The sequence below is a fragment of the Mugil cephalus genome, chromosome 8 (genome assembly GCF_022458985.1).
Source record: "Mugil cephalus isolate CIBA_MC_2020 chromosome 8, CIBA_Mcephalus_1.1, whole genome shotgun sequence".
Classification (NCBI taxonomy): Eukaryota; Metazoa; Chordata; class Actinopteri; order Mugiliformes; family Mugilidae; genus Mugil; species Mugil cephalus.
In genome coordinates this window covers 23,297,942-23,311,907 of record NC_061777.1, presented here as the reverse complement: position 1 = coordinate 23,311,907, position 13,966 = coordinate 23,297,942, and the positions used below count along the sequence as shown (strand labels likewise).

Sequence of the window (13,966 nt, the reverse complement as noted above, 5' to 3'; positions counted from 1 at the left end):
AAGTCAGGTTGGTGTGTTTTTCATTAGTTTGAAATCTTGGCAGAAAAACTTGGCCGGAACATCTGGAATCACATTTTTGAAATATGACACCTGCCACTGTGTAACAGAATACCCAATTAGTGGGATATTCTGCCTATTTCAATTCGTAATAAGAATGAGTAAGGTAAAAAGTGAGTGGTATGTGGACAAAAATAACTAAATACAGTCAGATGTAACAGAGGCAATGATTCCTAGTGAAAATAGCACAATCAATACATCTATAAACTGTTTTTGTCCATACATTAAATTACTCATTTGAGAAGTATTTTCAGAAATTGTTATTGCATGAAGCTGAGGCGTCACATGCAGCTGCCTTATGATGTGTTTTCCAGGAAATGACTACGTGCTCAGAATTTTCATTACTTTTATTATCTTATTTGACGCGCCTTCTTTCTGACGCAGGCCCAGCTGACGTTCCCAGCACGTTAAAATGAACAGGCAACACACTATTCTTTGAGCTGGGTCTACTGCTTCAGCCTGGCCCAGTTTTAACAACTCATTTACAGCACTATTCTGATTTGTAATTTCATTAAAAGCATTGGTCCGATACACTATCTCCTCCATTGACTTGGATCTCAGCCTGTCCTCACCTCTACTTGGCACACTAAAGTTAATAACACCATCAAGTGTAGGCCCTCATTGCATGGCATATCGTTCGCGTTTCCCATAAACCATGATCTAACAGCGGTTTAGAGTGCGTTCAAGAAGATTATACTGACTTGAAAATGACTAAGCATGGACCGCTGGACAGAAATGTTCAGTGTTGAGATTATTGAGGAGCAGTGAAAAACTGACTCATTCAATAATCCTGATCACCCCTCGACAACATCCGGATAGAAAAAAATCAATAAAATGGCCTCAAACAAGCTGTGCCTTCTGCTGAAGAGATAAATGCTTTTCATTTGTTAGGCACGGCTGAATGTCGACGCAAATATGTGTATGCGTGTATGAGTGCACTTATGTTTATGTATATGCGGTTCAAATGCAGTACATGCACATAATACACACATACTCATTTCAATTCTAATGCCATAATCATAGATCACACTGAAAGGTTTTTCTTTTGACACAGTAGAGATTTCACGGCACACATACACACTCCACGGGCTTAGTCTCTGTTTTGGTTGAAGCCGAAAACAGGCCTGAAGGCTACAGCAGTTATCCACTAGCAGATCAAGGAATTTGTCTCTGCTCTCGCTGACCAGGATGTATACAAAGTATGGCTCACAGAAGGAGGATAAATGTTGTTTGGATAATTTCACCATCAAACACAGACCGGTAAAAGGGCTCACATAAGTCCCTGCTCTCTGTCTTCACCCTGTGATCTTTGGAATATCAGACTGAAGTTGAATAAATCGAGTCCACGAGAGGTAGACAGGAGTGTAATAAAAGAATATTATTTTTTTTCTTTACAAATTCACCTTTATAGCTTCAGATCTTAACAAGCAGTCCTCTCACTATCCAACTGTCATTATCCAGCCATCTACGGAGAGGAACATCCAAGGTGTTCTTCATTTTTATCTGGACGCCAAGTCAATAAGTGTGACCATCTGTGGTGAATGTCACTGGGCCTTTTTTACTCTCTCGGATGCTCCTGTGGTCAGAAGTTGTACTTCCAACCTGAAAGATCTGCAGACACTCCACAGGGCTGAGAAGTATTATTCTCCAAAAAGATGCCATTACAGTAGCAGAGCGCAATGGATCTTTTAGTGGTGTGATATTTGATAATTTGGTTACTACAATCACATTGCAATCCAAAATATGTCTTGACTGATATGGGGCTCACATGATAAAACTTCCATAACAAAGATGAGGCATTAAGTGTAAAAATAAAACGTATAAAATACAAATTGAGCAAGTAGTATATTAAAAAGGGTAAAACACTGCAGAGTTTGTCCTGGGAAATCATTTCTTAAATCAAAGCATATGGGGAATGCAGCGGTTTCACTCAAATATCACACAAGTATTTCAGTGTTTGCTGTAACCAGCAAGTGAGCCTGACTTTTTACTGCCATCTAGTGAGCAGATGTTATTTTTTTCATTATTGTCAGCCATTATCAACCCATCCTCTCAGTTGCTTCCTGCTTTAATAAAGTTGTGCAAATTTGACTATTTCTGCACTTTGTAAATTGTTCAACACTTATGCCATTTTATAATTTCATAAAAATGTTTTATGGTGAAAGAATACACCACTTGACCATAATAGCAATACATACTGATTGTTGGACTTTCGAAAAGTTTTAGCAGAGTGTTAACAGTCTAAACCACATGTTTAAAACACACAGCCCGTGGGCCAAAGGTGGCCTGCCAGAGAGACTAATCTGGCCTGCAGCATGTATTTGCAAAGTGGAACAAATTACTTAGAAACCTGTAAGTTTTCAGTGAAAATGACTGCTATTCCTAATGTGGACAGAACACAACACTGAGACCCAGGACTAAAAAGCAGATATTAATGTGCCCTAACTGCACTTTTTAAAAGAATATTTTAATAAATGAAAACATTCTCCTAATGTTCTTCTTTGCACTAAAACCAATGGGAAAAGTTTGGAGCTGGTGTTAGTTATCGGTTATTCTGTCATGTTACTGCCTATTTGAGTTCAAATCGGGCTGTATGTGGCCCCCAACTAAAATAACACCCGTGTTCCTCACCGCCGTTATCGCGACTGTGGTCATTTCGCTCTATGTTGATGATTCCGCGTCACTGGGGGAAAAAAAAAAAACATCAAGTGGGCGTGGTGTGACGTCTTGACGCAAAGGGACGTTACGTAAACCGTTCGGCGCAAAAATTCAAACGCAGAACAGGAAGAAAAACAACGGCTTGCACTATTCGTGTGTGCCACACTTCTGAATATAACCACTTTTAGTAAGGGTACGTCGTTTTTTTTTTGTCATTCGATGGTATGTTGGGTGAACTAAACAAATTTTGTGTGTCTGTGAGCTAGTTATGCAGTAACGGACTGGGGTTGTTTTGTTAAGTAGCATCTCGTCGCGTCGGGCTAACTGTTTTCATGTGGTTGCGTTGCTCGTGTTCATGTTATTAGCTATTAACATATTAGGCTATATTTCACACTATGCTGTCGTATAATATAACGTTTGCTTCCTAAAAGCAACATTTACGTCACGACGAATTTAGCTTTATGCTGTATTACAAAGTTCTTTTGTTTACGTGTGGCTGGCGTTCAAACTAAGTAAGCTAATTTTTGAGAATCTCGGTGAAGTCTGGGCATTATTTCTTGAAACAATTGAAACTGTAATATGCTAAAGTATAAACCCATTACCAAGATGACTTTATAAACCAAAGTCGATGTATATGGAAGAAAACATTAACTAAGCCTCAGTCTATGAAGGTTATCACCCATCCACGTCACGCTGTGTGTGTGTGTGTGTGTGTGTGTGTGTGTGTGTGTGTGTGTGTGTGTGTGTGTGTGTGTGTGTGTGTGTGTGTGTGTGTACTATATCGTACATATCAAAAAGCAATATGGGGTAAAGCATGATTATAATTTGTGTCAAGTGAGCAACAAGTACATTTTCTGTTATTCAGTTGTGACACTTGTGATCCCACTATTCTTCTTTAAAGTCAAACTTTCTTTTTTTCTGTCTCCAGCTAAGATGAGTGCAGCCTCCACACCCGTGTCCCGGGTTCGTACAGGATGGACATCGTCCTCTTTGAAAAGTAAGGGTATGTCCCCTGCAGCTTGTAGTACTCCTCTGCTGGCAGCCTTCCCCGGCAATGATGACGAGCAGGAGCGTCATCAGCGCAGGAGATCGAGAGTCATTGACCTTCAGTCTGCCAATGATTCCTCCTTCAGTGAGTCTGCATCTCATAGGTAAGCTGTGGAGAAAAACTGTCATATCTATGTAAGTTTCATCTGTCCTTGATATATTTCTTTCTGACCAGTTGCCATATATAATAAGAGAATTAAAGACAATCTCATTTTTGTATGCAGCGCTGTGGGGACTCCTGCTGCCGTGCCCAAGCTGTCAAATGCACAGATCTCAGAGCATTACTCTACCTGCATAAAACTCTCCACTGAGAATGTAAGTAGATATGTGCTGGGTGCCTGCATATACACTCGCTTTCCAAAATATTATGCTAAAACGAATGCATTTTAATATAACATTCCTGCTGTGTACTTGATGAACTGACCTTCACTAAAAATTTAGTATGCAGTATCATTCCTTAAACATGATCTGCTAACATTTTTATACTGAAAGCCATGAGAAACTAATAAGCGAGACAAATAATTCATTTTCAGGGATGTCTGTATTTTCAGACACCTGGTGATGGCTTTGAGTCTTACGAATGCTTTGCAAGTGAATGTATAATGTCTGGTTCATAGAGAAATCATTCATTTTTTTACACAGAGAATTTAGAAATGTTGCGAGTGGAAATCGTACTGCTTTTCTAATTTCACTTTCTTTTTCAGATGCTACCTTTTCTATTTTTCTTACGCTGTCTATGTAATGCATTTCTACTGATTTTGCAGTGGAGAGTGACAGGGAAAATCAAAGATTCTCTCTCTTTTTTTTTTTTGGCAGAAAATCACCACCAAAAATGCCTTTGGTCTGCATCTGATTGATTACATGGCAGACATTCTCAAACAGAAGGACTCTGAGCTCACTAACTTCAAGGTATTTTATATTTTAATCCAACAGCTTCCAGTAACCCCTTGGTTACCTGACAGTTTTGAACTTTTATAAACTATTATGCACCACCAAAGTATTAATTTCATATCTTACTTCATCTTTTGAAAAGTGTTGTTTTTTTTTGGAAAAAGACATACTTGGGATTTTAGGATGTTCAGACAGATTAGTCTGATTTATGTTGAAGAATTATTTCTTTGGATACAGGGCATACAATTTTAATGAAAAATTTAATATACTTGAAAGCTTTTGAATCTGGTCTGGTGTAGCATTCATCATCAAATGTGTTTCAAGTCTTTCTAACATGGTATCAGTGCATCATGATTTAGTGAAAGCTGCAGACCATTCTTACATAATTCTGAAATAATTGAAATATATTAGATAAATTAATGTTCTGTAATGCCAGATGTCATATATTTTTTTTATCATACTGTACATTATATATATATGACATTTTTGCATTTTTTTGTGTCCCTCTAAAGGTTGCAGCTGGCACCCTGGATGCCAGCACAAAGATCTATGCTGTGAGGGTGGATGCTGTTCACGCTGACGCCTACAGGGTGCTGGGTGGTCTCGGGGCTGAAACTAAACCTGGAGAAGGTAAGCGCTTGTTGGATTTACATTTAATGCACTTACTTTTAAGGTTGCGCGATTTCAGTCTTTTTCCAAACACATGTAAAGCAGCCTAACCACACTGCTGATCTGTCCATATGAAGGCCATGGTCCAAAAGAAGAGGACAGAGATGGTGAAGGACTTGATGGAGAGGAAGTAACTGCCAAACAACCAAAGAAAAAGAGGCCTCCTAAGAAGACCGTAGAGCAGAACCTGAGTAACATCAATAGTGCTGATTCTGAAAGGAAGTGTGAGGTGAGATTTACAGAAGAGTAGCTCAAATGACACCCAGACCAAACCCAAGTCTAAAACTGCTAATATCTGTTTATATCCTGAATAGAACTAAATAAGAAAACATTGCTCCTTAAGTTGTGCATGCACTTATGCATAGAGGTCACTTTACTTGGTGTTAAGCTGTGGCATGATTGTAGCTAGAGTTTATCAGTCTGACATTGATTTAAGTTTTGTAATGAGCTTAAAGTATATCCACTGAATGTTTGGCTGATTACTGATAAGTTCACATTAGATTTGTGATCCATTTTTAGACATGGATGATTTAGCTGTAATCTGAGAAGAGGTTTTTTTTTATTGTAAATGGTGGATATTTTACTCCGTCATTTGTTCATGTCTAGGTTATCAAGCTACATTCTGGCGTTTCTGTTGTCAACTGTTCATTTTACCCACCCAGGTGGACCCCATGTTTCAGCGGATGGCTTCATCCTTTGATGAGAGCAGCACGTCTGGTGTCTTCCTGTCAGTCCTCTTCAGTGAGAGCAGTCGCTGTGAGCTGCTGTTTCCCTCCTACATGACCCTCCTCCAGTCCAGACCCTCCGACTCTCCTCCACCTCCACAGGGAGTCCCTGCCTCCCCATTCATGGGTAAAAAACATTTACATAAGCCGTTAAGCATTGCACCTTCGGCTGAGTGTTACCTTAGTTAACTGTCTATCATTTTTCTAGAGCTTCCTATGTAGGAGCGCTAAACCCTGTCTTTCTGTGCTGTGTTTCTGCCAGCTGGACTGCAGCGTTCCCAGGAGAAAAGCTCCATTTGCCCCTCGTTGCAGGACTTCTCCTTCACTAGCTGGAACCCTGAGCAGGTCAGAAACACTATTTAATAATGATTTGTGGAGTGGCAGAGACAGAAAGTGTATGGCATGAAGTCACTGCAGTTTGATGAGTAGGAAATGTGTTCTTGGATGGTAATGAATAACAGCGCAGCTCAAGTTTGAATGAACTGGGGATAAGGTCTTCATCCCGCAGGTCTGACATAACTCATTATTAAACTGTCTCACAGACTTTGAAATTACTGCAGTTTTCTCTCACATTGAGGTGACTTTCAAGGTCCTCAAACACCAGCAGATGTGTTTGCTCCTTTATTCAGTTAAAGTGTACGATGCCCGTTGTCTGACTGATCATGTTCTTTCAGACCATGAATCAGCTCTTGGAGAAGATGAAACAGGGCGAACATGTCTTTGATGTGAATGCTGAGCCTGAGCCAGAGGAGGACGACTGCCCTGACTTTGACGCCGACTATGACGAGGGATCGGGCGACTATGATGAGGGGTCAAAGGAACGCCGGGAGGGTTGTGAGGCCTCTGGCTCGGGCAAGGGCAGGTAAGAAGTTTTTTGTTTAACCTCCATTTTCTTTGTATGTTTGTTGTTTTTTCTCTCCTTTAAATTTGCATTCAAATTAAAAAATGTCCTCCAAGCGTCTTATAAAAGAACCCTGTGTTCTCCGTGTTGCCTACTTAAGTTTAATCATGCAGATAAAGTAACTGCACTACCTGTTATCACCTGAAGGCATTGAAATGAGTTTGAAACTAATAATTTGTTCAGCATCCCAACTCTTACAGCTTCCATTATTGTCATTTAAAATGTTTGGGTTTTTTGTGTGTGTGTGTGTGTGTGTGTGTGTGTGTGTGTGTGTGTGTGTGTGTGTGTGTGTGTGTGTGTGTGTGTGTGTTTGTGTGCATATATGTATATTATAAAGACTATTATTATTATTATACTGACAGGAAGTGAATAATAAATAAATCATTGAGCTATTAAAAGGGGGGATAAAATAAGTTTACACTTCCTCCCACTCCAGCACATGTAGAAGACGAAATATTTATTCTGTTACTTTATTTATTGTTTGTTCATTTATTTTCTCATACTTACTGTTATTTATGTTTCTATATGATTATTTTTTTATGTTCAAAATACAGAAATAACTTACTAACTAACTAATTAATAGACAGCTACTTTGTTTCTTGATGTGCTGGTTTGAATTGTTCTTGCAATGACTTTACAGAGACGTGATTCCTATTGGAGAGGGAGACATCGCCACTATGTGTCTGCAGCTGTCCTCTGAGCCCAGAGAATATTCATACTTCAGCCCCAGGACCATGGCCACCTGGGCTGGACCCGGTTACTGGCAGTTCAAACCAAAGCACAAACGTGAGTGAAACATATGATTAGTTAGTAGAACTGCACAAGTGTTGATACCAGTTAGTTACCAGCCACAACATTAAAACCACGATGAAGTGAATAACATTGTTGATCTTATTCAATGGTAATGTTTTTGTGGGAAACTTGGCATTTATGTGGATGTTACTTACTACACTTACCACCCTCTGAGCTTTGTTGGAATTTTCTTTGTAGCCTGGTCCCATATATTCTCCAGATAAGCCCACCTGTGACTGTTTTATGCGGTTTATGTGGTACTGACCACTGCTGACCAGGAACACTGTGGTTTTAGAGATGCTCATCTCCATCAAAAAAATCCTCACATCCTTGCACCTGCCAATTTTACAGCCTTTAACATCAAATATGAGGTCAAAATGTTTACTTGCCGTCTGTCTTATCCAACCCACTGACAGAACTGGTAATTGTTATTCACTTGAACAGTGATTATGACTAGTCGGTTTTAATGATGTGGCTGATCGACATTTGTCCCTTGGGAAAGATGTGTAATATATCATTAGGATAAATGACAACAGACCAATCTTTTGGTCTCACTTATTGTGCTGAGAGGTAATGCACCCTGTGTCTGCTGCATTTATCTTTTGTGTTCATCTTTAGTTATAAATGTAGCAGAAATGTCTTTGGATACTGTGCGACACTGACAGGATGATATTTACACATCACCAGCTTATTGTTGTGCTTTGATTGATGTGGGCATAAATTAGGCTTTTGAATTTTCTCTAACAGTCGAAATGTTTCTCTGATGTCTGTCCTCCACGGCCGAATGCTTGCAAAGTAACAATTATACGTCTCCTCTCTTCACGTTCTTTTGATCTACTTTATCTCCCTCAGTGGATCATCTGCCGGACAAGGAGACACGTAAAAGGAAGCCCAAAAAGACCTTTGAAATAGACTTCAGTGATGACGTCAACTTTGACACCTACTTCCGCACCACAAGGGTAAAACATTTTGTTTAGTTTCACTTCATACACAACATATTCTTATTTGCAACTAAAAACCTTTCGGTTGCATTGCTATTGCCGATCAAGTACACAAAATGCTGCTGGACAGCACTACGTAGTTGAAATGATGACGATTGCACTTATCTCAAATTAATTACATTGCTAATCAGCATGTATGATAGTGTGTAGTTGTTTTGACAGCCAATGTTGTTTTGTGTAAAGAAAAAGGGGGTTTTATCTTGGACTGATACTCTGGTTGTGTTTATAGAGACGGGCTTTATGTTGAGTCCAATGCTTTGACACCGAATGACACAGTCAGAGGTGATCGGTCTCGGCATGCTTCATCTATTGAAATATGGGGGCATTAAAGCTGCAACAAGGCACTTTTGATGTAGTAACCATGGCAACCCAGCTTCCAGCACTTTGGGAATTATTTTTGATGCAGCTGGTGTCACGGTTACTATGTTTGGACATCTTTTATGTTTCTGGTTTTAAGGGATAAGGCTTTAGATTGGTTTCCCAGCATAAATCTAAAGTTTAGAATACTTAAAGCAGAATTTATGCAACGTACAAAACAACAACAAATATTTCTATTAATATATAATATAATAGATAAAGACACATGAACTATTAGGGTATTACTACTAGTAAGTTGACATGACATCCTTAATCATTCGGTTGTTCTTCTTGTGATCTGGGCTGAATTTAAACTTCACTGGTATTTCTTTCTGCTCCCCAGTAGTTGCTGTGAGAATAACTAACTCTAATAATTGAATTCAGAAAAGTAAATCTGTAAAAAATGATTAAAAAAACCTAATCCTAATTATGAACTAGCTGTAGACTTTCCATGTGTCCTGTATCTGACATTGACTGTTGTTTCCTCCATAGGCTGCCACCACAAACAGCAAGTCTGCCCTCAGTGCCAGCAATAAGAAAACAACTCTACCAGCAGACTTCCAGTTTCCCCCAGAGACGCTGTCCCAGCTCAGCCTCAAACCCTCCAGCTCGGTGAGGCTTCATTAATCCTGTCAGCTCTCAGGATTGAAGGAGAAGGCCAATTATAATGTTGACATAACTCATAACTTTCCAATATGAGTTGGGTTTGTGTAATTGGATGTATATCTATAAATACTACTTAGGCCGAAACACAGGTACATGCAGACATAAACAGTCAAATTATATAAAAAATACCTACATTTCCAAAAAATGTGTTCACAATGTTTATTAGTTTTAGTCATTTTCATCTTTCATAGTTTATGTCCAGTTTTGAGTTGACATAAAGACAATACATTTTTATAAACTTTTTATTGTTACATTCAGTTAAACTGCTACTAACAACATTAATCTTTCGATGAATAGTGATCAGAATTCTTCTCACTTTAGACCAATTCATTAACACTGGAAAACTTCTGTTGGTATGACTAAACAGCAGTGATGACTCAGTCCTACACTGGAATTACACGCAAACGCCACAGTAGCAGTTATCTTAGCCACCAGCTTTTGCTAAAAAACTGAAACTTGGTACAGTCACCATTAATTCTATGCTGCACACACACTCATCAACCACATCATTACAAGCCCTGCCGTATAGTGTTTTGTTGCAATGGGCTGGGTGTGCCAACAATGCTTAGGTGGGCGGTATGTGTCTAAATAATTTCGACATGAACACCAGATTTCTCAACAAAACATTGCAACATGATTATTAATGTTATTCCCTTCATCTGTCATGGGTTTTATTGTTGTGGCTGATCAGTGACAAAACTACAAACTGCATAACTGAATGAAGTTTTGTATTAAGGCAGATGTATTTGGTTTTGTGCATTCTAGTTGTGTCAAGAAGGCCAGCGGAGGCTGTCTGGAGAGCTTGGGGAAGGCATCGGAGATTATGACTACAACAACGCCAACGACACAGCCAACTTCTGTCCAGGTCTTCAGGTCTGAAACCCCTCTTTTATGAGTCTTGGTGTAATTTTAATTGGATTTACTATATTTTGATTGACTTTTTAATCTATGCAGAAAGTGTGTGTGATGTCAGGTTGATACTGGCACACACAGGGAATACTTTTCTTATTACATTTTTGTCTCATCTGACACATCTCACACATCTGGAAAGTATAAACTGTAGACCAACTCTTCCCTGCGTCCTAGCTAATAGTGGCTATTTTGGTCTTTGATATAAATTCTGTGTGTCCAAAGCTTTATTCTCGCTGTAAAAATGCCACATGCTCCAAATACTGCTGACAAAGTTTGATGAAGATCCTGCTTCCATCCTCTTGTTGCCTCTGTCTTCATCTTCCATTCCAGGGGGCTGACAGTGATGATGATGTTGAAGGTTTTGCCGGTTCAGATGATACACAGCCTTCTGGTGACAGCATACCTCAGCCCTCACAAGATCTGGAGGGTGTGTCCACCTACGGGGAGGAGGATCTGGTGCCTGAGCCACACAGGGTGAGGCCTGCAACAATTTATTTGATAGTATTTTTAAGACACCCTTGTAAAATAGTGGCTGTAGCTAAAACTTCTTTACTGTTTCTGTAGGTCAACAAGATTGAAATCAACTATGCAAAGACGGCAAAGAAAATGGACATGAAGAGACTCAAAAATAGCATGTGGACTCTGCTGACAGAAAGCCCAGAAAAACCCACAGAGGTAAATTATACCTCTATATTTGTCTGCAGCTACAGGACGTGCAAAAATTAGTCAGTTTTAGGTTTTAGCACAAAAAAAAAAACATCAGTCTGTGTATATCTGTTTGATTGCGGGTTGCTTTCCTGTTCTCTGCAGAGGGTGGATACTGTGGAGAAACCAGAAGTATCCGGGGAGAAAGCTTTCACTCAGACCACAAAGACACTTCTTAAAAGGTACCAGCAAGACCTCCTGTCACGTTGCCATGGCAAAGCACTAATGTGGAACAATAATCTCTGAATAGCACTCACCAATAACATCGTATGCAAAAACACATTATGTTTGTGCACGTTATATCTTACCTCTCTGTTGTTGGCATGAAGAACAAAATATTGAAGTGCAAATGACATCTTCAGAGGGTCCATTGGATGGTCAGATAATCATCTCAGACTCACTATGGGTTTAAACAGTTTTCTTTTCTGTTTTTGTTCCAGGTTGCCAAACACTATGGCTCAGAACCTGTCTGTGCCTCTAGCGTTTGTCGCTCTGCTTCATCTTGCCAATGAAAAGGTAAGAGTTGTGTACTTTAAACACTTCATACTTTTAGCAATTGGAAACAAATAATCATATACACATTGTATTCTGCTGTTTTTCATTTGAAATCAATTGTACAATTCATTTTTAGAAATATATAGTAAAATATATATTAACTTTGTTGAGAATTGAATGACAATACCTTCATTTAACCAACTTTTCATCACTGTGCTGCCTCGTCAGCTAGGATGCTTAAAAGAAATACATGTAATACTGTATGTTAGCTGGTAAACTTGAAAGGTGCAGGTAGCTTATGTCAGAGCTGGGCTAGCTCGTTTCTCTTGATGCTAAGCTATGCTAACTAGCTGCTGGCTGAAGCTTCATAATTGGGACCAAAGCATCTTTATCATCAAACCAGCTTGAATTGTATAGTTTGTTGCTGTGAGTTCCTTTAGGTGTATCCACTAGAATGGCATTAGGTCCACCACAAAGACAGATTCATGATTTCGTTGGACATACATCATCATACATCATCCGTGCAATATGTCATCCAGAGGAGGCAACAGTGTTTTGTTTAATTCTTTAAACAAAACGCTTTAAAATAACGTTTTGCCAAAGAGTTGCTGTACAGTTGGTTGCATTAACAATAAATCCAAAATCACTGGTCTCATATGAGCTTTAGTCACAAGACCCAGTCGGATTGAAGTTATTGGCAAGAATGCGGATGAGTGATTAATGCCTCTGAAGCTCTTTTCCAATGTCCATTCAAGATGTTTGTTGTCATATGCACAGTAAAAACAGCAGTAAAGACCATACCACCAAATTCCTACTTTGCAAATCTCTCTTTCTAATAACAATAAATAAACATCAGGGCAACAAAGGTTGACTGTTGCATCGGATTGACCAGAAAGTTGCACTTGAGCAAACCACAGAGTAGGAGGCTGGGAGGCTAGGGAGATGGAAAATACTCTAAGATACAGTGTGACAGGTTAAAAGGTAATGGAAGGAAATGAAGACTGTTCAAATTAAAGTGGGCTTTAGTAACATGTTTAACCTGCACTAACATGACAATGTATGAAATTTAAGACACAATTGTTTTTAGTGTAATTTTGATTTTCAGAGGATGGTTCGGGAGGACAGGTAGAAAAAGAAAAGGCCCTAAAAATCCACCAATAATTAAGATAAAGATGTAAATAGAGAAGATCTGTCTGTGTGCTCCTTTTATTTTATTTTTTTCGTCACTTCTATTTTGTTATTGCGCACTGGTCCTTCTAACGAGTGGCATCGATGCAGGAGACACCAGGCTTGGAATGCAGAGGCTCACTGACAGTCGACAATAGATAATGGCCGAGCATTGGCTTGGTGTTTCACAGTGACTGGATCTTATTGCATTCCCAAGACATTTATACCCTTCTTTTTTCTTTTAGAATTTGGAGCTGGTCAAGGTTGACGACATGTCGGATATTATCATCAAACAAGGTCACTGAGGAGAAAAGAAGCTGAACGGAGTATAATACTGCTTTTTCTTAAATCTCTTCTTTTCCATTTCTCTTTTCTTTGTTTGTCAAATGTTTCTCTGTGACTCTTTATTATGTTTAATCCTGTATTTTAGCAAATGTGGAATAAGGAACTGTTGAAAAGTGACCACTTTTATTCCTTATAATAGTTGCATAACATATGTCACGACACAAAAAGTGTATATATATTGTCCAGAGAAATAAAAGCCCTTTTTTCTAAAAATGTTGTTGGTGTCCATTTCTTGCACAATACACAATTGTTTTGACTAATGGACGTAATTTCCCTGTTTATTATTGGCTGTGTGCGATTCAGAGCTTCCTGCAGCAGTCGGACACAAGAGCAGGTAATGAACAGCATTTCATCCTCGTCACTGCCTTCATGGAAAGAGGTGAAACCGGTTGTTCAGGGCTGATGCTGGGTGGGAGGGAGAGAGGGACATGGTCTGACAAAAAGGACCTGTTGGACTGGGAGGAGTCACTCAGCCGAGAAAGGCATCATGTTCCCAGTCTCTGAACAGCTGAATCTCATTCTTTAATTTATCCATCTGTAAGGATGAATATCCTTCTAACAAAGCAAGTCATTTAAGG

General features: G+C 39.2%; 1 protein-coding gene across 1 annotated transcript; it reads left to right on the top strand.

Annotated features, from left to right (window-relative positions):
* The first annotated feature begins 2,799 nt into the window (after positions 1-2,799).
* On the top strand, positions 2,800-13,601 carry ncaph (non-SMC condensin I complex, subunit H). The gene is made up of 18 exons (XM_047590920.1): positions 2,800-2,908; positions 3,644-3,866; positions 3,987-4,077; positions 4,579-4,671; positions 5,166-5,283; positions 5,400-5,551; positions 5,985-6,174; positions 6,310-6,392; positions 6,722-6,909; positions 7,589-7,734; positions 8,593-8,699; positions 9,591-9,710; positions 10,530-10,637; positions 11,007-11,150; positions 11,241-11,351; positions 11,487-11,563; positions 11,822-11,897; positions 13,289-13,601. Exons 2-18 carry the CDS (start codon positions 3,649-3,651, stop codon positions 13,346-13,348), a joined length of 2,082 nt encoding a protein of 693 aa, XP_047446876.1. The 5' UTR covers positions 2,800-2,908; positions 3,644-3,648; the 3' UTR covers positions 13,349-13,601.
* The last annotated feature ends 365 nt before the right edge of the window (positions 13,602-13,966 follow it).